The following is a 25,595-nucleotide window of genomic DNA, read 5'->3' as shown; positions in this document are numbered from 1 at the left end:
AGGTAAAGTCATTTTACAGTGGAACCTCCCTTTGCAGACACCTCTCTATTAAGGACATTTTGTTTTGGTCCCAAATTGGTTGTTTCCATTTGATTTGACCTCTGTAATCAGGACACCTCACCATTAAGGACACTAGCTTTGGTCCCAAATTGATTGTTTCCATTCAATTTGACCTCTCTATTCAGGACACCTCTCTATTAAGGACACTTGTTTTGGTCCCAAATTGGTTGTTTCTATTCAATTTGACCTCTCTAATCAGGACACCTCTCTATTAAAGACAGAGTACTTGTCCGTTATGAGGGCGTCCTTAATAGAGAGGTTCTACAGGAACAGTGGAACCACTCTTTAAGAGTTGAAACCTCTTTAAACAGGACACCTCTTTATCAAAGGGATATTGCCTGCTTTAAGGCAATGACAATTCATTTCTCATTCATCAGTCACAATTCCAGGCAGTCAACCGTAGTTGAGACACATATAAATTAATGACACCACAAGCCTGGATATAAGGTTGAATACGGCAGAATTCTGGAAAAAAATGCCCCCTTACGACTGTCACTCCATTTATCGTACGACGTCACCTGTACCGAGAGTGCTGCGTGCAAAAAACGATAATTATAAATCACACTGAGTGGCGTTACTGTCAAGAAGCACACAACAGATAACAAATCTCTCCAAATCTAAAAATATGTGACCCGTCACAGCAAAACCAGGCGCATGTCGCTCCGAGCTTGGCAGCTTGAGAAGGACTGGTTGTTCATTTCACTATTATCTGTCTCATGTGAAATACGAGCACATCAATTTCTTCCATTATCTCCTGGTGTCATTTAGGCTCATCTTCTGTGCGACATGCGCCTGGTTTTGCTGTGACGGGTCACATATCTCATTGGTGACGACATTTCGGGGGCAAAGTAGAAATGCTCTAATCATGTTGAACTACAAAGCCCCCAGAAAAATAGAGTAGAACCTCTATTAGCGGACACCTCTCTACTAAGGACAACCTCTTTATTAAGGACAACCTCTCTATTAAGGACAACCTTTCTATTAAGGACAACCTCTTTATTAAGGACACTAGTTTTGGTCCAAAATTGGTTGTTTCCATTCTATTTGACCTCTCTAATCAGGACACCTCTTTATCAAGGCCAGCACTTGTCAGTCCCGAGGGTGTCCTTAATAGAGAGGTTCTACTGTAGTTGAAGGCTAACCATCCATCTTGGATGCCAATCCATGTCCTTCACCCTGCTGACGTCACTGACGTCACTTTGTAAGTGACGTCATAGTTGACGTCACAAAACTTCACTTCTTCTGCTGTTATTGTTGAATCGACGTCAAAGTGCGCCATGTTGGCGAATGAAGTCATTTTGACGTCAAATATGCCGTCTTTTCTGGTAAAGGCGTCCTCTGCACAGCCTCCTTAACCCTTTAGCCGCCCAATTTTTTTCATTTTTCAAATTTTCCAATACTGTTTTTAATGACTGCAGCTTGAAACAGAGAAGAGTTCGATTCCTCAAAACCGCCATCGAAATGATCACGAGCACGCCATCTATCAGTAGGTGGGAAAACTGTGTAGCAGACGATCTTTTCAATGAAACTCAATGAATAACACATGGGCGCTCGTAATGGGCGATGGTGGCTGTTCAAGGGTTAAAAGTAACAAAGGGAATCTCGTCCCCTTCTGCTTGACATGGACTGAGGGACGAGGAAGAAGTAAAATGGACGTGAAACTGAGAAGAAAACCTTGTGTAGTAAACTGACAAATTTCCGCGCGCCTTTATTTTCCAAAATAATTGCGAAAATAAAATCTGCAAAAATTTTTTTTTCTTTGAAATTATGAAATAAGTTTTGTTATCCACTTAGATAAAAATCACGAAAAAATTTTTTGAAATTTTTTGCGAATCGATAAATTAAAAGATGCAAATCTTTGGCAGTTTACAGTACAAAGGTTTTAGATAGACCTGAGACGAGGTTGAAAGACGATAGAAAATACAATAACACAAGATGTAATCTTGTTCCCAGGAGAAGTGCTACACTATGTTGGTATGCATAGCCATGTAGGAATGTCACCTGGGGACGAGGTTCGATAGTCAACACGCTACAATGAAAATATACCTGGAGAGATAGGTGCTCCGGCTAAAAGTGAAACAACGGGGGGTTAGTGCAATTAATGGCAAAGCAAGGCTGTTCCTTCTAACACCCACACACACCCTGCACCCATCAAGTTACAAATGTAATCACAACATGCTCTAGTCCAATTCACGAGAAAATGACACTGCATAAAAAATGATTGAAAAATCTGGCGGTGACGTTTTTCACATCAAGTGGCTCGTTTTTGTGAATGATTTGTCGGGCAAGGTAAGGATTTTTAGACACTTTGGACTTCGAAGTTTCTAATGAAATGCATTATTTTGTTAAACCTAGTTCAATTTCTGTAAAAAAATTGCCAAAAATCTCAATGCCTTTTTTTGTGAAATGGGCTATAGTGAAATAGTTCATTTTCTGTTAAAAAAATCGCTGAAAATCTCCATGCCTTTTTTCGTGAAATGGACTATAGGCCTAGTGCAATAGTTTTCGTAAACCATCACCGCGTAAGTTGAAACTGACACGGGGCAAAACAAAAACATTGTTTTTAAGATGGGGTATGTTAGTCAAATCAAAATAATCCGCGTTACAAAAAAATATCTCATTTCTAAATCTGTGCAAGTGGATGAAAATCTTATTACTGCATGGTGCGTCACATCTCGGCGGGGTTATTATGACCATACTTATCAAGGAGACAACGAGAAGTTTATCACGTGTGCTTGCCTCATCTTAGCTCATTTTGGACTTATTTTCACGAAATCATTATCTTTTGGCGGAAGTTTAAAACTTACATTCGGCCAGTTGCGGTAGCCTTGGGTCAGTCTTAGGTATCTGCATCAACGGTCCCTCAATTTCCTCGGAAAAATACTTCTCCGGATTAAAGATGAAGTCTGGTTTCTTCAGGACTTGGGTGTCCTCGAGATTCAGAGTGTCCAAGGCCTAGAAATAGAATAATAACACAGTTATTGATTCGTTACGTAGGAGGAAACCAGAGAACCAGGAAATGATTGTATCAGAGAAATACATCTCGGGATTAAAGATGAAGTCTGGTTTCTTCAGGACTTGGGTGTCCGCTAGATTCAGAGTGTCCAAGGCCTAGAAATAGAATAATAACACAGTTATTGATTCGTTACGTAGGAGGAAACCAGAGAACCAGGAAATGATTGCATCAAAGAAATACATCTCAGGCTTAAAGATGAAACTGGTTTCTTCAGGACTTCGGTGTCCTCTTGATTCAGAGTGTCCAAGGCCTAGAAATAGAATAATAACACAGTTATTGATTCGTTACGTAGGAGGAAACTGACAACCCAGGAAATGATTGCCTCAGAAAAAGACTTCTTGGGGTTAAAGATGAAGTCAGTTTACTTTAGCACCTAGGTTACTTAAAGATGGGAAAAATGGGAACTGATTCACTGAACATACTGCAGATACTGGAGGGAGGGGGTGAAAGAGGTCTTGCTAGAGCCACCCCCCTCTAACGTCCCATCAGTAAAAGTCAAGAGAGAAAAAATCCCTTTTCAAACTAACGCCGTGAATAACTAGGATGACATTATTTTACGCTGCGGTCATGAAACGACACTTACTGAGTACGGGCCAATAGGTGGCACTTTTGTCCAATCACTGACGACGTACGGTAGATCGGGTATGTTGGACGGTTGTCGTCTTTCTCGATGAAGCGTGCCTTTCTCTTGGTATTCCTTCCCTGAAATAAAAAGAGGGCGTCACTGTCAACTGGAAATTCTCTGGTGCGGTTACTCAAACTTGTGTTTTTCAAGTACATGTAAGTTGAAGACAGAGAAGTCTCATAGCCTGGTGGTTAACACAGCTGGCCACCACGCAATAGGCCCAGGTTCGATCCCGGGGAGGAACCAGGATTGTATTTCTGGATGAACCGGCGTGGCTTTTCAAGGAACTCAAATTCCTGGCTCTTCACAACAAGTTTGAGGCTCTGAGTCGAGGAGCCTCATAGCCTGGTGGTTAACACTGCTGGCTACCACGCAATAGGCCCGAGTTCGATCCCGGGTAGAACCCAGGATTGTATTTCTGGATGAACCAGCGTGGCTTTCGAGGAACGAAAATTCCTGGCTCTTCACAGTGTTAAACCGAGGTTCCTTGTATCTGGTGTCTATGCCAGGGCAGGTTACAGACCCCACCAAGTGAGAAACATGAGTAGCTCGCATGGACTCTACCTCTGGGTGAGTTTCCAGGGGGTCAACTTACCCAAGCATGTCCTATCCCAAGTATCAACTCAAAATGTTGTAAGATCCTGCGTACAACTACCTAGTCTGAAGTATCTAGAGACAGGGGGATTCCAGGGGGTCAACTTACCCAAGCAGGTTCTGTCCCAAGTATCAACTCAAAATGTTGTACAACTACCTAGTCTGAAGTATCTAGAGACAGGGGATTCCAGGGGGGTTCAACTCACCCAAGCATGTTCTGTCCCAAGTATCAACTCAAAATGTTGTACAACTACCTAGTCTGAAGTATCTAGAGACAGGGGGATTCCAGGGGGTCAACTTACCCAAGCATGTTCTGTCCCAAGTATCAACTCAAAATGTTGTGAGATCCTGCGTACAACTACCTAGTCTGAAATATCTAGAGACAGGGGGATTCCAGGGGGGTCAACTTACCCAAGCATGTTCTGTCCCAAGTATCAACTCAAAATGTTGTGAGATCCTGCGTACAACTACCTAGTCTGAAGTATCTAGAGACAGGGGGATTCCAGGGGGGTCAACTTACCCAAGCAAGTTCTGTCCCAAGTATCAACTCAAAATGTTGTACAACTACCTAGTCTGAAATATCTAGAGACAGGGGGATTCCAGGGGGTCAACTTACCCAAGCATGTTCTGTCCCAAGTATCAACTCAAAATGTTGTGAGATCCTGCGTACAACTACCTAGTCTGAAATATCTAGAGACAGGGGGATTCCAGGGGGGTCAACTTACCCAAGCATGTTCTGTCCCAAGTATCAACTCAAAATGTTGTGAGATCCTGCGTACAACTACCTAGTCTGAAGTATCTAGAGACAGGGGGATTCCAGGGGGTCAACTTACCCAAGCATGTTCTGTCCCAAGTATTTACTCTAAACATCGTCGGGTCCTGCGTAGCGCGGTGATCAGGCTCCCAGTTGTATTCATCCTCAGCGAGCACGGGGCCGATATAGTCCGCCTCTTCTTCTTTTTCCTAAAGATAACGCATCGTAACAAAATGGTAAACCCTTTCACCGCCTGGAGTACTGTGCATCAACAAATGTTCCAAAATTGATGCGGGAATCCCAATTTTCATTCATTTGTTAGTACAGTAGAACCTCTCTATTGAGGACACCCTCAGGACTGACAAGTGCTGTCCTTAATAAAGAGGTGTCCTGATTACAGAGGTCAATTTGAATGGAAACAACCAATAAGGGACCAAAACTAGTGTCCTTAATAGAGAGGTTGTCCTTAATAGATAGGTGTCCGCTAAGGGAGGTTCCGCTGTAATTCTAAAATAACCGGATTTGGAACGAATCGTTCTTTAAAGTGTAAATGCACTATTGGCAGATGAAGCCTCATTTTGAATTCACCGGTTATGGTCAGGCAACCGCTTGGGTGCAAAATATGGAAGCTGTCTAAAAGCATTTAAGACCACATTTTGCGTTGTTTATTTTGAGATATTTTAGAATAGATATTGATACCTCACTGTCGGTATTGATTGTCTCACCAAAACCGCTCGGGTGGAGCTGAAATGTTGGCCAAAACCTCGGCTCTAGCTGCCTCGGTTCGGGTCCACATTTTAGCGCCACCCTTGCGGTTTTGGCGAGACAATCAAGACCTCCAATACGGTTTCAATTCCTCAAATATGACTAAAAGTACAAGTGGTGCCATCTGCAATTCCCCATTGGAACTAAACACCTTCAGGAACTTTGTCTCCTTTTTGGGAAGGTCTGCCGGTCACCGATCCAAAGGTTGACCGCGCTCAACGTTGCTTAACTTCCACTCTGGGGCCAACGCACCAACCACTGGGCCATAAAGGAATTCCCTCATGGCCAGCGGGTTAAGCCGTGCCTTAAACCTGGGGGTACCATACAGAGATAATTGAGACTGCAATTTACAGTTTGGCAAAAAAGTTTCGGATGAAGCAAGATGGGTATTAACTGCTCCTAGCAAAGCAAAACTCTTAAAATTGTTTCCCACTAAAGTACACAGGAGTTCAGCAAAACTACCGAATAGCAAGAAAACTATACATCATCATCAAATCTCTAATCTCTTACCTCTTCAACCTCAGTAGGCTTTAAATCAAGGTCAAATAAATTATGTTAATTAAATATTATACGACAATAAATCTAAAACGCGACTTTACATATTCTCTGCTGATGCACCTCGCCACTGAGAGATTGTTTATCTGGCTTGATCCGCATCGGAAGATGCTACCAGCGGTGTGTGAACCTCTGACCTCTCGGCCATCAGTCCGGTATTATGGGACTAGAGTGACATTAGTTGAAAGTGCATGGCATCTATGCGGAAAGTGTCAACAAAACAAATGCAAAACAAGCTGAACTGGGTCTTTAAAATTTCACCAGATTCAATTCAAACTGGCTTTTTGAAAGTGGAGGGCATCTCAAGCCTTCGTGTTATGGCATCTGGGCTTCTGCGATGCAGCATCTCGGGCCCTCGTGATGCAACATCTGGGGCCTCGGTGATGCAGCATCTAGGGTCTATGTGACACAGTTTCATCTCTGGTTTACATGATGTGGCATATCAGACTTACATGACGCAACATCTCGGGCCTACCATGTGCAGCATCTTGGGCCTACCTGATGTAGCATCTGGGGCCTGCGTAATACAAAATCTGGGGCTCAGGCCTACCAGGTGCAGCATCTGGGGCCTACCTGATGCAACATCTCGGGCCTACCAGGTGCAGCATCTGGGGCCTACCACATGCAACATCTGGGGCCTGCGTGATACAAAATCTGGGGCTCAGGCCTACCAGGTGCAGCATCTGGGGCCTACCAGGTGCAACATCTAGGGCCTGCGTGATACAAAATCTCGGGCCTACCAGGTGCAGCATCTCGGGCCTACCAGGTGCAGCATCTGGGGCCTACCACATGCAACATCTGGGGCCTGCGTGATACAAAATCTGGGGCCTACCAGGTGCAGCATCTGGGGCCTACCAGGTGCAACATATGGGGCCTACCTGATGCAGCATCTGGGGCCTACTTGATGCAGCATCTCGGGCCTACCTGATGCAGCATCTGGGGCCTACTTGATGCAGCATCTCGGGCCTACCTGATGCAGCATCTGCGGCCTACCTGATGTAGCATCTCGGGCCTACCAGGTGCAGCATCTTGGGCCTACCAGGTGCAGCATCTCGGGCCAACCTGATGCAACATCTGGGGCCTGCGTGATGCAGCATCTAGGGTCTATGTGATACAGTTTGGATTCAATATTAAGCAATGCCCCCTAGTGGCGACTTCATGAACCTACCTCAGCTTCCACTTCCTCATTTTCTGATGGCGGACGATACGGCTCGATCTTCCAATGCTCCTCCTGGTGAGAGAAAAAGACACTAATAACTTGCACTGTTGATATGGTGTAAACCGGGAAATATTCACCAAGTACGTTTTTAACTTTTCAACACAAACGCCATCTTCAGGGTAATGAAGGAACTGACCCATTTAATGCTAGAAACAGTAGTAAAGCGATTCTTACTTCAAGAGATTTTGGAGGGGAGTGCTAAAAGGGGGTAGTTTTTTTGTCACTTTTCAGCCAGAAAAAGCAAGTGGGAAGAGTAATATTTTCGCTGTTGATTCAGCAGGCTCTGGTCTTGGGGAAGCTTGACAACGAGGTCGAAGGTATGTCATTGTCCCTACTGAGTAAAGTTCGATAAAAACGATTTTATTCGAAAAATTGCACCGCAAAGCAAGCATAACCCATCAGCCCAAACACGCTGAAGGTAACATGATCGTAAAGTTTGCTTAGTGGACTACGCGCATCATTCATAACTCGGAGATTAGGCCTACAGCGGAATACTTAATGGTTTGCCGTTACACAGAAACTGATCGTCCTACCTGTCCAAATGCACCAATATGGTTGCCCGCGATATCCCATAATTCCACACTGCAGTCGGACGACGACGTGATGATAAGCGTGCGTTCGTTTCGCTCGCAAATGTTGATGGTATTGATGATGTCAACGTGAGGGGACCATGACGCCTTCAACGCTGAAAAAAAGATAAGGAAATGAAATGAAAAGTTTGACCCTCTAACTCCATGACGTAGATCTACGTCATTGGGCAACAGCTGGGTGTTAAGGACGTACATCTACGTCATTAGGCACCAAACGATTGGGCCTTAATGACGTACATTTACGTCATTGTGCACCAAACGATTGGGCCTTAATAACGTACATTTACGTCGTTGGGGGCCCAAGGTGTTAAAAAAGCAGAGTTTCAGTAACTTGTGTCCTTTACAGTAGAGAGGGTGTCCTTAATAGAGAGGGTGTCTTTAAGGTGTCCTTAATAAGGAGGTGTCCGCAATGGACGGTTCCATGTCCTTACGTGGTGGAGTAGTGACGACATCGTCGCCAGTGTTCCGGAGGCAATATTCCTGAATGTCCCAAACTTTGATGAGGCCGTCGACGTCGCCTGTGACGAGATAATGACTGTTGCTATCCACCGCCATGATGATCGAGCCAACTGAAACAACGATGACCAATTAGCAACCTGGTTCTTTACCGATCCTCTAGATGGCGCTGCGAATCCTTTGCATTGTTTGGAAGACTTCCTGCACCCCCTACACCGCAAATTTAAGGGGGCCAATGCTGGTCCCCATATTCCAAAATTGCCCCACCTCATCTTGGGATATTTTGACGAAAATGATGAAATTTTTAATATCAGACCATATTTACGCAATTACGAAATTGGAGATGTTCAAATTCAATTTCAAATTTTAACGAACGGCGTACGCCTTTAAAGATTGAGAGTTTACGCAATTGGAAATGTTCAAATTCAATTTCAAATTTTAACAAACGGCGCACGCCTTTAAAGATTGAGAGTTTACACAATTGGAAATGTTCAAATTCAATTTCAAATTTTAACAAACGGCGCACGCCTTTAAAGATTGAGAGTTTACGCAATTGGAAATGTTCAAATTCAATTTCAAATTTTAACAAACGGCGCACGCCTTTAAAGATTGAGAGTTTACACAATTGGAAATGTTCAAATTCAATTTCAAATTTTAACAAACGGCGTACGCCTTTAAAGATTGAATCTTTGCGCAATTAGAAATGCTCAAATTCAATTTCAAATTTTAAAAAACGGCGTACGCCTTTAAAGATTGAAACTTTACCCAATTGGAAATGTTCAAATTCAATTTCAAATTTTAACAAACGGTGTACGCCTTTAAAGATTGAGACTTTACCCAATTGGAAATTTTCAAATTCAATTTCAAATTTTAACAAACGGCGTACGCCTTTAAAGATTGAGACTTACCTTGTGTGTGGGCCACAAACTCTGCCAAAAGCTTACAGTGCGTCGCATTCCAGAATCTCACCCATCCGTTCCCGCCGCACGAGATCAGGTTGGCGCCAGCGCTCGCCGAATTGCTCCGGCGATTCTCGAGAAAGGCGAGGCGCGATATTGCAAATCCATATTCATTCTGGAGAGAGAAATAGACAAGGTAGTTAAGGACGGCGACGATGAAATGTACACAGTGTTAGGTGATGATTTTTGGCTACCTCTTGTTTTTCCATACCCAGGTATGCTACCAGGGACCTACAATACAGTAGGACCTCTCTATTAAGGACACCCCCGGGACTGACAAGTGCTGTCCTTAATAGAGAGTTGTCCTGATTAGAGAGGTGAAATTGAAAATGGAAATGACCAAATTGGGACCAAAATTAGTGTCCTTGATAGAGAGGTTGTCCTTAATAGAGAGATTGTCCTTAATAGAAAGGTTGTCCTCAACAGAGAGTTTGTACTTTATAGAGAGGTGTCCACTAAGGAAGGTTCCACTGTACTTGAAATGTACACGATGAATTGCAAGACCACTCATATATGAAGACATAGGGACTTTTTTTTCATATAGCTTATGTAAACAATCTATGCCTCTATCTCAAGAACAAAGGGTTAACTCCACTGGGTACGAAATTCTGGATATTCATGAAAATAAATGGTGGCTAAAACGAACACATCTTATTGAAATTGCTGTCGCGTGTTTGTAAAACGCTTCATCAAAAGTGTGCTGAAGTTGCAAGTTCACAAAACTGTGAAAGAAAATGGCCGCTGTGTTTACAGTTGTTTTTGAACCAATCAAAAAAGAAGAATAATTCATTTTCATGTAATAGGAGAAGAAAATAAATCAGGTGAAAACAAATAACAACATTTTTCACTCCTCTCTACCTCTGCTTCAGACATCGAGTCAGAATCCTGAAATTCCTGAAAAATTGACAAAACACAGACTAATTTCGAAAACCAAATTCTCTGATCCTAGAACGCGTAACCTTTCTCAGCCAGTACCTCTAATAGCAGGACATCCTCTCGATTTGGGACACTGATTTTGTCATTCAAATTGACCTCTGTAATTAGGACACCCCTCTAATAAGGACAGCGATTCTCAGTCCCAAGGATGTCCAAAACGAAAAGTTTCTAGAAGAAGAAGAGTCTTGCTCAATTACCTGATCGTCCTGACTCCCCATGCTGATCCTCGACGCTGCTCGAGACTTTGGCCGGAGCGGCGTACTCGCGTGATACGAGTGACTATCGAAGCCGCCATCTTCTTTTATCGACGCGCTGCCCATGCTCGCCCGCGTGGGCTGAAACGATATCATGAATGATTGATTAGGCTAATAATGTACTAATTAGGCTAATAGTGTGCTAATTCTATTTATTCGATAAACAACATTTGTCGCAGAAGGGAAAACAGGAATATAAAATGATATTTGACAAAAATGGAAAATGATTCCTCTTCTAACCTCTCTGCTTGTCAGGAATATGCCCTTGCCACGCGACTTCATCATGACTCTCCGCGACCGCTGATTCAATCTCCGCGACGCCACCTCGGAGTTCGTATTCCACAGTATGATCTCACCGTCGTAGGACGCGGTTGCTAGGGTGTTCGGCGGGAGGAATGATGCGGCCAGGATGTCATCGCCGTGCTCTTGACCGCCCTTCCAATCTGCTGGCTGAACGTGAAACTCGCGGAACATGTTGTTACGGAATAAGGTGATATATCTGAAGAGAGAATAAGTACGTTGAAAAAAAGCGTAATGATGAAAGGTTATTGTCATTGAACATGTGATACTCTTCAAGGAAATCGACCAAGTACAGTAGAACCTCTCTATTAAGGACACCCTCGGGACTGACAAGTGCTGTCCTTAATAGAGAGGTGTCCTGATTAGAGAGGTCAAATTGAATCAAAACTACCAATTTGGGACCAAAACTAGTGTCCTTAATATAGAGGTTGTCCTTAATAGAGAGGTTGACCTTAATAGAGAGGTGTCCGCTAAGGGAGGTTCCACTGTATGTTTTACCTGTCAAACATATATGATACACCAAGGTGCAGAAAGTGATACCATCCAGCTGACACACTTTGACCTCTGTGACCTTGAAAAGTAGGTCAATCCAAAACTTGCGGACCATTGTTACGGAACAAGATAGTACACCTGAAAGCACAGCGTTGACGATCCTCCAAGCACATTCATTGTGTTATTTGACTATGAAAACTTACATACAGTCCCAATCACAACTGACATCCCTTTTATTCGCATCATTGGCACATCAGTGGCGCGCTACCCAGTGCGTAGGACGTGCGTAAGTCGCGCATAATAAAGAGATCAGTGCGTCACTGGTCACAACTCGCGTGTACACTGCGCAAAGCAGGAAGGATGTCAGTTGTGACTTGGACTGTAGATCACGTTGTCATTATCATTATCTTTACCTTGTCCAACCAATGACAATTACGCTTCTCTTCAGCGGCATAATCTGACCAATATCGGCGGGATTCCCGTCGCCACAGTCCAGCGTGTGGTAACAATGGCCGTTAAAGTCCCAGATCTGGAAAAGAAATGAAACCTCCCTTAGCGGACACCTCCCTATTAGGAACAGCCTCTCTATCAAGGACGATAGTTTAGCTACAATATTGGTTGTTTCCATTCACTGTGACCTCTCTAATCAAGACACCTCTCTATTAGGAACAGCCTCTCTATCAAGGACGCTAGTTTAGGTACAGAATTGGTTGTTTCCATTCACTTTGACCTCTCTAATCAAGACACCTCTCTATTAGGAACAGCCTCTCTATCAAGGACGCTAGTTCAGGTACAGAATTGGCTGTTTCCATTCACTTTGACCTCTCTAATCAAAACACCTCTCTAATAGGGAGAGCAGTGGTCAGTACCAAGGGTGTCCTTAGGAGAGAGGTTCAAATGTGGAAGGCTAATTTGCCCATTTTCACTTGGCATTAGCTGCCGTAATATGGTTAATGAATTAGAGTTTAAATTTTCAAGTTTCCGTTTGCATTTTGGAAATTGCTTAAATAAAACACTCACAGAAATTTCACGCATTACTGTAGACGTAGATCAGGCATAAAGGGTTAACAATCCCTATTCTTGGCTCACCTTCACGGTCCCATCAACGCTGCCAGTAAACAACCTCGTCTCTGTCGAGTCCTGGGCCAAGGTTGTGACCTCGGCGTTGCCATGGGTACCGCCAAACTGTTTGACCTTTTGACCTGTGTCCAGCATCCACACGATGACCGTCCCGTCCTGACTCACAGACACAACCTGCAAAAGTTTGACACTGAAGACGTATCTGTGGTAACATTTCCGTTTCCATAGAAACGAGACAACAAATTTCTCAAGACTCATCACGCGGTCCGTCACCTCCGGTTTCATCTTTTCAAATTCAAGTTCAAATTTTCAAATTTTTGAACGAGAGTAGAGAAGAGTAGAGTAGAGTATAGTATAGTACAGTAGAACCTCTCTATTAAGGACACCTTCGGGACTGGCAAGTGCTGTCCTGATTAGAGAGGTGTCCTGATTAGAGAGGTCAAATTGAATAGAAACTACCAATTTGGGACCAAAACTAGTGTCCTTAATAGAGAGGTTGTCCTTAATAGAGAGGTGTCCGCTAAGGGAGGTTCCACTGTAGAGTAGAGTAGAGTAGAGTAGAGTAGGCCTTTAAACAAGATTGTCGTTTCAAATCGAATAATTCCATACCTGGTTATAGGTGGAGTTGTACAACGCCGAGACAACCGGTTTCTCGTGACTCATCACGCGGTCCGTCACCTCCGGTTTCATCTCCATCACCGTCAGCTGATAATTAAACGTTATGAACAACCGGTTGCGATCCTCGTGGAAGTGCAGGACGCTGACGACTGCAGAAGAAGCAGAAAAGAATTATGAGTCGTTGCCTTACCAGGCAGCGCGCTAGACTGCCTGATTTCGTTGCCTTATCAGGCAGCGCGCTAGACTGCCTAATTTCATTGCCTGATTTCGTTGCCTTACCAGGCAGCGCACCAGACTGCCTGATTTCGTTGCCTTATCAGGTAGCGCCCTAGACTGCCTGATTTCGTTGCCTTACCAGGCAGCGCGCTAGACTGCATGATTTTGTGGTTAGAACTCTGGGTTATTTCGCACAATCTCCACTCAGTGGCACCGTGTTTTATTTCTAGCCCAGTGGAGTCTCAAGGCCAATAGATCAGGATCTGCGATATCCCTTGAGGTCCCTCGGTTCAAGTGCCAGACTCTTGGTGGTCGTTCCTTTGCAGTAACTGCTCCAAAACTGTGGAACCAGCTGCCGCAAAAGCTCCGTAACATTGATTCCCTCCGGACTTTCAAGTCCCTCCTAAAGGCCCACCCTTTTGCAGTTGCCTTTGGGGAAAAATCGCTCCAGAATACCCACTCGTTGAGTAACTGGAGCGCTTTACAAATGCCAACATTATTGATTGATTGACTGAATAACTCCAATTGATGCCTAACCACAGTGTAATCAATGAAACAACCAACAACCAATGATGACTAACCCTCCTGCCAAATTCTGTATGCAAACATGCACCTTCCTACCTCGGCAATAAACCTCGTCCACAGACTACGATAGCGCAATGAATTATGATTTTATTGGCCAACTGAGCCTATACTCCCTGTTAAAGGTGGAGTCTCACCGCAAATAACCAAAATCGATGCCCAACCATAGTGGAATCAATGAAACGACTCACAACTAAGGACAACTAACCTTCTGGTCCCTTCGGGAACATTCCCGCCAATCGCTGTATGCAAACTTGCAGCTGGACATCCCAGATTCTCAAAACCTTGTCCTTCGAGAAGCTGATGAGTTGGCCTCGGGATGCGTTGAACTGGACCTGGACGACGCTCGCCATGTGACCTCGTAGGACGCCATTCGGTTTGGAGACAACGTAGGGATTCCATAAGCAGACGTGGTGGTTGACGCCAGCGGTTGCTGAAAGATGACGTAAGACGATGGACAACGATCTTTGTTAAATTGTCGTAAATGCAAATTACAGTTCCATTACATTTATCTCTCTGGCCCTTAGTCCTAAAATCCTTTGTGACCCGTCACAGCAAAACCAGGCGAATGTCGCAAATTAAATGGAAACAACCATTTTGGGACCAAAAGAAATGTCCTTAATAGAGAGGTTGTCCTCAATAGAGAGGTTGTCCTCAATAGAGAGGTTGTCCTTAATAGAGAGGTTGTCCTCAATAGAGAGGTTGTCCTTAATAGAGAGGTTGTCTTTAATAGAGAGGTTGTCCTTAATAGAGAGGTTGTCCTTAACAGAGAGGTTGTCCTTAATAGAGAGGTTGTCCTTAATAGAGAGGTTGTCCTTCATAGAGAGGTTGTCCTTAATAGAGAGGTTGTCCTTAATAGAGAGGTTGTCCATAATGGAGAGGTTGTCCTTAATAGAGAGGTGTCCGCTAAGGGAGGTTCCACTGCACTTACCGATCAAGTTCAGGTTTTCGTTGTGATCAAACGCATTCACTCCCTGGGAGATCTGGAAAACCGTCCTGAAACAGCGAGAGGGCCGAAATGAAACATATTTCAAGGCTCATGGTTTCCCCTTACAGACATGACACATCGCAAAAAAACGCTTCATCTCAAATGACTGATATTGATTTTCTAACATGTCTAATGGCAAAGTCGGGTGCTTTGAATCGGAACTGATTGTAGGAGAGTGGAAAGTGATCGTTTCTAAACCTTTCTCAAATCAATCGCTGTGGACTGGTGACTCAGACTCTGGTCTAGGGGTCGAGAAGTCCCAGGTTCAATCCCTACAGCTGGCATGACACTACAGGCAGGTCTCTTTCTGAATGGCCTTACTCCACCGAGGAGTATAAATAGGTAGCGATCAGAAATATCGGGTTGTTGTAGGGATTGAGAAATTCATCTGACCTCTTCTGAAAAGTTTCAGGACGACCGGGGTTAATGTGTAAAGTCGGATGATAACCTTGATCGCAGTGAATATCAGACTTTAATTCCAAAACTTCAACCCCGATCGTCTAATGGTTTAACCCGGTTAACCTGCCAAGGACAAAATGTCAAGGTCACATCCGACAATATGGACACACAACCTTGGCCTCACATTGTGATTCCTGCAGCTGAAAATTATTAACGTACATATACATAGCTATTGTTATTACATTTACATGGTTACTATGGCGATATGTTGTACGACAGGTCAAGGTCACTCTTTCAAATATTTGATGACCTTGACACAGTTATAGTGGAACCATCCAAATATTAATGAAGCAATTAATATTACTACCTTTAGCCCATGACCTTCTAGATCTAAACGTTTTTGAATTAAGATTGCTTGGAAATGAAATGAAAGCCTCCTGGAACCATGTTATCCTATATCTGCAGTTCAATAGAGGCAGTATTCATTATCCTATAGCTGCAGTTCAATAGAGGCAGTAATCATAATCCTATAGCTGCAGTTCAATAGAGGCAGTATTCATTATCCTATAGCTGCAGTTCAATAGAGGCAGTATTCATTATCCTGCAGCTGCAGTTCAATAGAGGCAGTATTCACTATCCTACAGCTGCAGTTCAATAGAGGCAGTGTTTATCTCCCCATACCTGACCTGAGCAGCACTGTCTTCCTGATCAGACATTCTATTAATGAACACAACTGAGCTGATCTCAGTGCATTCAGCAGGTATTAGACTTTAATACTGCCGCTAAATAACTGCCGTCCCTAGTTAGACTAGTACAACATTTAGCTTATGTTGGTTTCCTTTTCAAAACTTGGGAGGATTATATGTCACAAACACTCAATATCCCTTCAAGCTGCACAAACTGCCAATCACAATTCATTTATCTTCTTTTTTTTCTTCAAAACCTATCGTGTTCATGCATTTGTGAGTGATGAAATAAACTGAAACGGAACAGATATCGTTGTGTGCCACTCAAATCTGTGGGTTCAAGGTCATATGCAATTTGGATCAAGGTCGCATGCAACTTAGGTCAAGGTCACAACGTCATGCAATTTGGGTCAAGTTCACATGCAACTTAGGTCAAAGGCACATGCAATTTGGGTCAAGGTCACATGCAACTTAGGTCAAGGTCACAACGTCATGCAATTTGGGTCAACTTCACATGCAACTTAGGTCAAGGGCACATGCAATTTGGGTCAAGGTCACATGCAAACGACCTTGAGACCAATCAAACTGGTCTCTCATGCAAAATATCAAGTGATGCTGATACGATTCGCTCATATCATCAGGTGTGAGACAAACTTTTGAACGTGCAAGCTCTGATATCACAGCCAACAATTTTCCGATTCTGTGATCAAAATACGTCGTCATCACAAGAGATATTTTGTCGCACACCAAAGCAATTATAATCTCAGGTATCAGCGACAAAAGTTGCTTGTTCGCGCAGAGGTTCAATTCAGCAGGGTAGTAGCAAATGGGATTAAAAGCTTTGTTTCGCAGCCTATGTTCTTTTATTAGATCCCTCTTTGAACTCTGTTGCTAAGGCTATAACTTGGTCACTAAGGAATTTGAATGGTCACTATGGAAGTTAGGCATAAAAGCAGTTGCTAAGGGAATAATGTCCATGTTAAAAGTTCCCCCACTAAATTCCATCACCAGGAAATGGCTGCATAGGAATTGACTGGTTGCCAAGTAATTTAGCGGTTGCTGGGGGAAATTTAGCTATTGCTAAGAACTTTGAGTAGGAAATGCTGTCCACTATTTTTCCTGTGCACCTACACTGCCAAAGGACAATGTACGTTGATCGTGAAAGGCCAAAAAATCTGTAATTTGTGGCATTATAAACAAAGGATGCAGGGGTGTGTACAATGGTTGGAATGGCCAAAACGAACAGTATACAAAGCAGTGGGAGGGAAGACTAGAAACAGAATAGATGAAGCTTCATCAAAAGGGCTAATTACTTACTTCCGTATAATTTCTTTAGGGGGTATTGAGCCAAAACTGGATTACAACATAAGGGGTTACTATGGCAACAACATTTAGTTACTATGGCAACAACAATAACATATACATAAGCATCACAAATGTTCAGGGACCATTATTCGAACACTCCATGACCTGCTGAAGGAATAATTTTTTCAGGGTTTATCACCATAGCAACAGTTGCCATGGTGATGTAAAAAACAAAAGTAAAATTAGTGTAATCATGAAATATCACACAGATTTCCTTGAATAAAACATTATAATCATGCTGACCATGAAATTTTGTAATTAATGTCATATTCAAATTCGTCTGGCATGGAGTATTCCATCATTAGAAGTGTGTTGTCATGGTAACAAGTGCTACAAAATACCAGTTAATAGTTTGTGCAACACAATCATTAAGAGGATTTTAAAACGCTTATTGTTTGGATATTTTACGTAAAAAAGATACAATTTATGGATGCGGAGGACGGACTAAAATAAAATGGTCCAGTTACCATGGTAACATGACACTGAGAGCATGCAGACGTTACGATAATACTATGACGGATAATGCTTACGTTTTCATGGTCGTGTTCGTCGAAGTGTGTTTTTCCAGCCAGCCAATCACGATCGAGTTGTTCCAGGTCGTCGCGCAGCTAATGAAACACTCGAGGTAGGAGGAGAATTTCACTGCAGGAAATAGAGAAATGTTAGGCCAATCAACTAAAATGAACTGTTTATTGTCCTGAGAATACTTTTTTTGTTTTTTTGAAGAAAATGAGTTTGACGACGCAATAAATCAAGGTTTTAAAATGAATACCAGTTGTTTTCGTCAAATCCTGGAAATGTTAGGCCAATCAAAAAAATAAACTGTTTATCGAGCTGCAAACATTTTTGGAAGAAAATTCAGTTTGAAGATGCAATTAATATAAATTTCTTAATTGATTCAAGTTGTTTTCGTCAAATCCTGGACTTTGGATTTTATGCTGTTTTCTCAAATTTGAGCCCAATTTTGACCATGTTTTGAATACAAATATCTACTGGAACCTATGCTTGACATATTCCTTGAACATTTTCATGCACAGCAATCTCCGAAAGATTTTTCACTAAAAAGTTTTGAACAAGGCACGACTGAAATTTTTTAAATCCTATCTCGTGCCAGCACAGTGTGACAGGAGAATGAAGTTGTGCTGGCAGCGAATGGGTCAAAACCTCTCTGACTCTCTATCCCAGTAACCTTATTTAGCATTTGCTGGACAAGAAACGCATATTTTTAGTTTCTTGGCCTCACCTTGTCTGACCCATTCCGTGTGACCTTGATGCTTCGTATAGCGACTGTTCTTATATTTTCCTTTGACGATATCGCAGAGTTGGACGTTCAAGGTCGGCTCTGAAGAACAAGATAAGACTGAGTTAAGAGGCAAATGATTCGAGGAAACTAAAACTCACAAGGCACGCTAACTATCACAGAAATTGTGACGGAAAAGTTAAGAACTGTCACATCGAATGAAACACATTTTCATACCAGTACCCAAGGCCTTGATGACAATTACAGTGGAACCTCCCTTAGTGGACACCTCTCTATCAAGGACAACCTCTCTAATAAGCACAACCTCTCTATTAAGGACATTAGTTTTGGTCCCAAATTGATTGTTTCCATTCAATTTGACCTCTCTAATCAGGATACCTCTCCATTAAGGACTCTAGTTTTGGTCCCAAATAGGTTGTTTCCATTCAGTTTGACCTCTCTAATCAGGACACCTCTCTATTAAGGACAGCACTTGTCAGTGCCAAAGGGTGTCCTTAATAGAGAGGTTCTTCTGTATTATGGTCAATGTCAAGACTGATTTCAATTTTTACCCGAGTACATTTTTCTGACATATTGACAATAAAGTTTGATATTTGCGGTGCCCTATCATATGAATATATCGTTTATGGGCAACAATTGCCTGAATCTCTTCTGATTGGGTAATACTCCCTGGTTTAAAGTATATGACTATATTCAAGGCAACAATGATAATTCAAAGCAAGAAAATCACTGCATCAATTTCATGTGGACAATTATGCGTAAATGTGTGAAAAAAATGTGTCAAAATGATTGTGCGATGTACAATTTAACTTAGATTAAAGTGATACTATGATGTGATTTACAACTTTGCGGAAATACGTCCGTTTTTAATTGTTGACCACAAATGTAAAGCTCAAATTTTCCATTTTTGATTAGATTTATTATAAAATCGCTGAATGTAAACCACCGCGACCGCGAAAATGTTCATGTTGTGACGTCATCAACGAAAACGTCGTCGGCGTGGGCGGGATTAAACCATCAATTTCTTGAAAATGCGCATTTCGTTTCGAAAACCTTACCGATTTATGAGAAAATGACGTAGTCATTTGTCAAAAACAGCTAAAACATTATATGGTGAAATTTGACACGAGTTACCCTTTAAAGATTAAGTAAATAAGTTGAATGTAAATCTGTGTATTTTCGTATAAATAATTTGAGTAATGCTTCACGAGTATGTGCAGATATCTGTAAAAAAAGAGGTCAACTCCAATGAAAAATGAAATTTACTGCAATAGTACAAATTATACTTTATAACAGAAGGAGGTACATGTACTCTAATTTCATCTATCTAAGACCATTTCTTAGTGTTCAAATTAGTCCCCAAAATGACCACGTGGTTATTTGATGCCATTCAACACGTTAATTTGGACAGAAAATGATTTGGCGACACAAAGTTGTTCGATGGTCAAGACGTCATATTGCCGTCTAAAGTTTCCTGGGCATTTTGTCGTAGCTCATGAAGTGATCTTAGATCGATGAATTTAGAGTTTATTTACAATGTCAGAGAAATGTGTTCATTTTTGCAAAAATCACTTCAAATCAAATTAAATAATCAGACTGTGTTTTTGTTCAACTTACTCTTCTGATATCTACTGGTTTCTGATTTACAATTAAATGGAGATTAAAACAAATGATTATTCTTTAAAGTAATGGTTTTGAAAGTAAATGGGTTTTGCCGGAATGACTTTGAGGATAAGTGAAGGTAACAATAAATCCAAACATTCCCATTACCAATACAGATTTATAAGCAGTTTATGAGCAGTATTCAACTCCCTATACCTGCAGATCTGATTTGAGGACCTGTTGTCCTGATCTGCTTTGAGGACCTGTTGTCCAGATCTGCTTTTAGGACCTATTGTCCTGATCTCCTTTGAGAACCTGTTGTCCTGATCTGCTTTGAGGACCTGTTGTCCTCATCTGCTTTGAGGACCTGTTGTCCAGGTCTGCTTTGAGGACCTGTTGTCCTGATCTGCTATTCTGTTAATAAGGTTCCCTCCACTGACCTCAGTGTAATATGCAATGCTTACATAATCATGTAACATTCACAGTGGAACCTCCCTTATCAGGACACCTCTCTATTAAGGACAACCTCTCTATTAAGGACAACCTCTCTACTAGTACTAAGGACACTAGTTTTGGTCCCAAATCGATTGTTTTCATTCAATATGACCTCTCTTATCAGGACACCTCTCTATTAAGGACAGCACTGGTCAGTCCCGAGGGTGTCCTTAATAGAGAGGTTCTACTGTATACAGAACCTGAGGAGGAGCAGGTCAATACATGTAAAACTGGCCTTAAACTCGTGGTTCATAAGGATGTATAGGGTGATAGACAACAGGTATAATGGTCTTGAATACTGCTTCTAATGAACTGCTACCAATACCAAGGTGAACAAGCTAATAAAAAAAAACACATACACAAAAATGAAAAAACCTGTAGCTAAATGTAGGACGCATGCAGTAACTACAATAACATGCAAAGGGTCACAGGACGCATGCGGTAACTACAATAACATGCAAAACAGATCACGAAACGCATGCGGTTACTATGGTAACATGCAAAGGATCCTGGGATTTGCAACTTACCCTGCCAAGCTGAAACATGAGCGATATCATTTATGATAAGTTGTTAAGGCTGAGAGATTCGATATCTACTAAACTACTTTTTACGATAGTCAGCGTATAAACAATACAGCAGAAACCTCCCTTAGCGGACACCTCTCTATTAAGGGTGACCTCTCTATCAAGGACACTAGTTTTGGTCCCTATTGTTGAAGTCTATATGTTGTACGTATTAATTAATGCAATTGGAAATTTTCAAATTCATTTGACCATTTTATCAAATTTATAACAAATGACGTAATTACGTTCTTAATGAGCACTTTCTGATGGTACCATTTGTAAACTAATTGACATGACCATTCATTGAAGAGATCTTAATGAGCACTTTCTGATGGTACCATTTGTAAACTAATTGACATGACCATTCATTGAAGAGATCTTAATGAGCACTTTCTGATGGTACCATTAGTAAACTAATTGACATGACCATTCATTGAAGAGATCTTAATGAGCACTTTCTGATGGTACCATTAGTAAACTAATTGACATGACCATTCATTGAAGAGATCTTAATGAGCACTTTCTGATGGTACCATTAGTAAACTAATTGACATGACCATTCATTGAAGAGATCTTAATGAGCACTTTCTGATGGTACCATTTGTAAACTAATTGACATGACCATTCATTGAAGAGATCTTAATGAGCACTTTCTGATGGTACCATTAGTAAACCTATTGACTAGACCATTCATTGAAGAGATCTTGACGAGCACTTTCTAATGGTACCATTTGTAAACCTATTGACATGACCATTCATTGAAAAGCCCTCGATGAGCACTTTCTAATGGTACCACCTCTAAACTAATTGACATGACCATTCATTGAAGAGATCTTAATGAGCACTTTCTGATGGTACCATTTGTAAACTAATTGACATGACCATTCATTGAAGAGATCTTGACGAGCACTTTCTGATGGTACCATTTGTAAACCTATTGACATGACCATTCATTGAAAAATTATTTTGATAAGTTCAAAACCCAACCTGCCAAATGTTCAGACGAGATTTCCACCTACTCTATCCCAAAGACAGATATCTGTGTCCAGAGAGATTTTTATAGAGGTGATACCTTTGTCGGAACTGAACAACAACAAACCTGAACACGTTGGGATATCGCGGCTGACTTTTGTTAAGACGTAGCGTAAACTACATTCTCTGTTCACAATAGTATTTAACCTGGTTGACCAAATTTGTAAAGTCATTCATTGAAAAAGTACCAATTATACGAAACGTCTGAATAGACTGGAGTCGTTGCATTTGTTTATTTAAACCCACACCTTTGTCGGAACTGAACAGTCAGCCTTTTCACAAGTTCAAGACCCAACCCGCCCAATGTTCAGACGAGATTTCCACCTACTCTATCCCAAAGACAGATATCTGTGTCCAGAGAGATTTTAAAGACGCGGTAACTATTCCCAAATTGAAAAGGTACCATACCTTGTTTCTCCCCTGCTGGTGCGGGTGGCCGTTCAAAGAGGGCGATGTTCGCTGACGTGAAATGGATGGCGTTGACACAGCCACCGACATCTCCCCAGACGATGATGGCCTCATTGGCGTTGTCCGGGTTGGACCTGGAATTGACAAAGGTCAAGGGTAATGTCATTAAATTCCGCACCATGCCGTCATAGTTAAGAATTGTCAAAACCAATTGACATGACCTTTCACTGGAAAGTTCTCAATGAGCACTTTCTGATGGTACCATTTGTAAACCAATTGACATGACCATTCATTGAAGAGATCTCGATGAGCACTTTCTGGCGGTACCGTTAGTTAACCTACTGACATGACCATTCATTGAACAGATCTCGATGAGCCCTTTCTGGCGGTACCGTTAGTTAACCTACTGACATGACCATTCATTGAACAGATCTCGATGAGCACTTTCTGGCGGTACCATTAGTTAACCTACTGACATGACCATTCATTGAAGAGATCTCGATGAGCACTTTCTGGCGGTACCATTAGTTAACCTACTGACATGACCATTCATTGAACAGATCTCGATGAGCACTTTCTGACGGTACCATTAGTTAACCTACTGACATGACCATTCATCGAACAGATCTCGATGAGCACTTTCTGGCGGTACCATTAGTTAACCTACTGACATGACCATTCATTGAAGAGATCTTGATGAGCACTTTCTGACGGTACCATTAGTTAACCTACTGACATGACCATTCATTGAAGAGATCTCGATGAGCACTTTCTGGTGGTACCATTAGTTAAACTACTGACATGACCATTCATCAGAGAGCCTTTGACAAGCACTTTCATTTCCATCATTATAAAGATTGTCCCCAGTCATTCCAAGGTAACTAAAATAGCTTCCACTTACCAGTAGTCCAAGCAGAGAGGTATGTGGTCCAAGCCCTGCACCTTATACTGGCAGTTAAATTCGAGCTTGGTGCTCAGATCATAAAAAGCTGAAATAATAAATTTCAAATTAGCATCATCCGATACATACAATCTTTGTAAGAATAAAGATAACCATTTATACAGTAGAACATCCCTTACTGGACACCTCTGTTTCAGGACACCCTATCTGTAAGTGTGTATAAGGGACACCGCTTTTTGTCCAAGTTGGGTCATTTCAATTCAATTGGACCTCATTGACCAACTTAAGTTATAATAAAAGCCCCGCTCACCTATCTCCTTTCAATTGGACCTCAATGACCAACTTAAGTGATAATAAAAGCCCCGCTCACCTATCTCCTTTCAATTGGACCTCAATGACCAACTTGAGTTATAATAAAAGCCCCGCTCACCTATCTCCTTTCAATTGGACCTCATTGAACAACATAAGTTATAATAAAAGCCCCGCTCACCTATCTCCTTTCAATTGGACCTCAATGACCAACTTGAGTTATAATAAAAGCCCCGCTCACCTATCTCCTTGCTCGTGAAGGACAGTGCTATTTTGTTGATGTTTGGCAGTGGGATGAAGTCCGTCACCCAGAGATCTCGCGCCTTACAAGACTCCGTCCCGGTCTTCAAAGACCGTTGCAGTTTCAGGTTCTGACCCCACATCGAAACGCTCCCTTCCTGTAAAAAATTAAATTACGACACTGTAAACTGGATAATTTTCGTCGACATTTTATTTCTGCGGATTCTGCAAGTAAACTGCTGTGAACCTTGCTAATTGCCACATATCTGTTGTTGTTCTTGAGATACACACTTATCTAATTGCCACATATCTGTCTGTTACATACCTTGCTAATTGCCACATATCTAATTGTGTTCTTGAGATACATACCTAGCTAATTGCCACATATCTGTCTGTGTTACATACCTTGCTAATTGCCACATATCTGTCTGTTACATACCTTGCTAATTGCCACATATCTGTTTGTGTTACATACCTTGCTAATTGCCACATATCTGTCTGTGTTACATACCTTGCTAATTGCCACATATCTGTCTGTTACATACCTTGCTAATTGCCACATATCTGTTGGTGTTCTTGAGATACATATCTAGCTAATTGCCACATATCTGTCTGTTACATACCTTGCTAATTGCCACATATCTGTTTGTGTTCTTGAGATACATACCTAGCTAATTGCCACATATCTGTCTGTGTTGCAAACCTTGCTAATTGCCACATATCTGTTGGTGTTCTTGAGATACATATCTAGCTAATTGCCACATATCTGTCTGTTACATACCTTGCTAATTGCCACATATCTGTCTGTTACATACCTTGCTAATTGCCACATATCTGTTTGTGTTACATACCTTGCTAATTGCCACATATCTGTCTGTGTTACATACCTTGCTAATTGCCACATATCTGTCTGTTACATACCTTGCTAATTGCCACATATCTGTTTGTGTTACATACCTTGCTAATTGCCACATATCTGTCTGTGTTACATACCTTGCTAATTGCCACATATCTGTCTGTTACATACCTTGCTAATTGCCACATATCTGTTGGTGTTCTTGAGATACATATCTAGCTAATTGCCACATATCTGTCTGTTACATACCTTGCTAATTGCCACATATCTGTTGGTGTTCTTGAGATACATACCTTGCTAATTGCCACATATCTGTCTGTTACATACCTTGAGAGGTTCTACTGTAAATGACCCTGAAGCCACTGTGGATATTCCAGCTGGCAGAGGGAAAATTACAAGTAATTTCAAATTGTTTGAAT

The 25,595-nt window shown here is 41.8% G+C and overlaps 1 protein-coding gene across 5 annotated transcripts in view; it reads right to left on the bottom strand.

The window, feature by feature from the left end:
* LOC135498748 (WD repeat-containing protein 49-like) overlaps positions 1-25,595 on the bottom strand; it is a 33,951-nt gene that overhangs the window by 3,008 nt on the left and 5,348 nt on the right. The window contains exons 1-24 of one of the 5 annotated variants that reach the window (XM_064789151.1): positions 24,568-24,584; positions 24,322-24,478; positions 23,772-23,859; positions 22,871-23,004; positions 18,753-18,851; positions 18,040-18,151; positions 17,462-17,497; positions 15,003-15,067; positions 14,280-14,504; positions 13,265-13,422; positions 12,665-12,829; positions 11,989-12,104; positions 11,024-11,282; positions 10,727-10,864; positions 9,543-9,708; positions 8,610-8,747; positions 8,122-8,273; positions 7,538-7,600; positions 6,325-6,342; positions 5,129-5,258; positions 3,660-3,778; positions 2,868-3,015; positions 2,107-2,127; positions 548-592 (exon numbers count right to left, since the gene is read on the bottom strand). In XM_064789151.1, coding sequence (XP_064645221.1) covers positions 548-592; positions 2,107-2,127; positions 2,868-3,015; positions 3,660-3,778; positions 5,129-5,258; positions 6,325-6,342; positions 7,538-7,600; positions 8,122-8,273; positions 8,610-8,747; positions 9,543-9,708; positions 10,727-10,864; positions 11,024-11,282; positions 11,989-12,104; positions 12,665-12,829; positions 13,265-13,422; positions 14,280-14,504; positions 15,003-15,067; positions 17,462-17,497; positions 18,040-18,151; positions 18,753-18,851; positions 22,871-23,004; positions 23,772-23,859; positions 24,322-24,463 — 2,737 coding nt within the window. In that variant the 5' untranslated portion in view covers positions 24,464-24,478; positions 24,568-24,584. Of the gene's footprint in view, positions 1-547; positions 593-2,106; positions 2,128-2,867; positions 3,016-3,659; positions 3,779-5,128; positions 5,259-6,324; positions 6,343-7,537; positions 7,601-8,121; positions 8,274-8,609; positions 8,748-9,542; positions 9,709-10,726; positions 10,865-11,023; positions 11,283-11,988; positions 12,105-12,664; positions 12,830-13,264; positions 13,423-14,279; positions 14,505-15,002; positions 15,068-17,461; positions 17,498-18,039; positions 18,152-18,752; positions 18,852-22,870; positions 23,005-23,771; positions 23,860-24,321; positions 24,479-24,567; positions 24,585-25,595 lie in introns of those variants that run through there. The other 4 variants (XM_064789146.1, XM_064789148.1, XM_064789149.1 and 1 more) reach the window with 4 other exon arrangements.

Source organism: Lineus longissimus, chromosome 14, assembly GCF_910592395.1.
Source record: "Lineus longissimus chromosome 14, tnLinLong1.2, whole genome shotgun sequence".
NCBI classification, from domain to species: Eukaryota; Metazoa; Nemertea; class Pilidiophora; order Heteronemertea; family Lineidae; genus Lineus; species Lineus longissimus.
The sequence above is the reverse complement of the archived record's forward strand: the minus strand, read 5'-3'. Positions and strand labels throughout refer to the sequence as shown.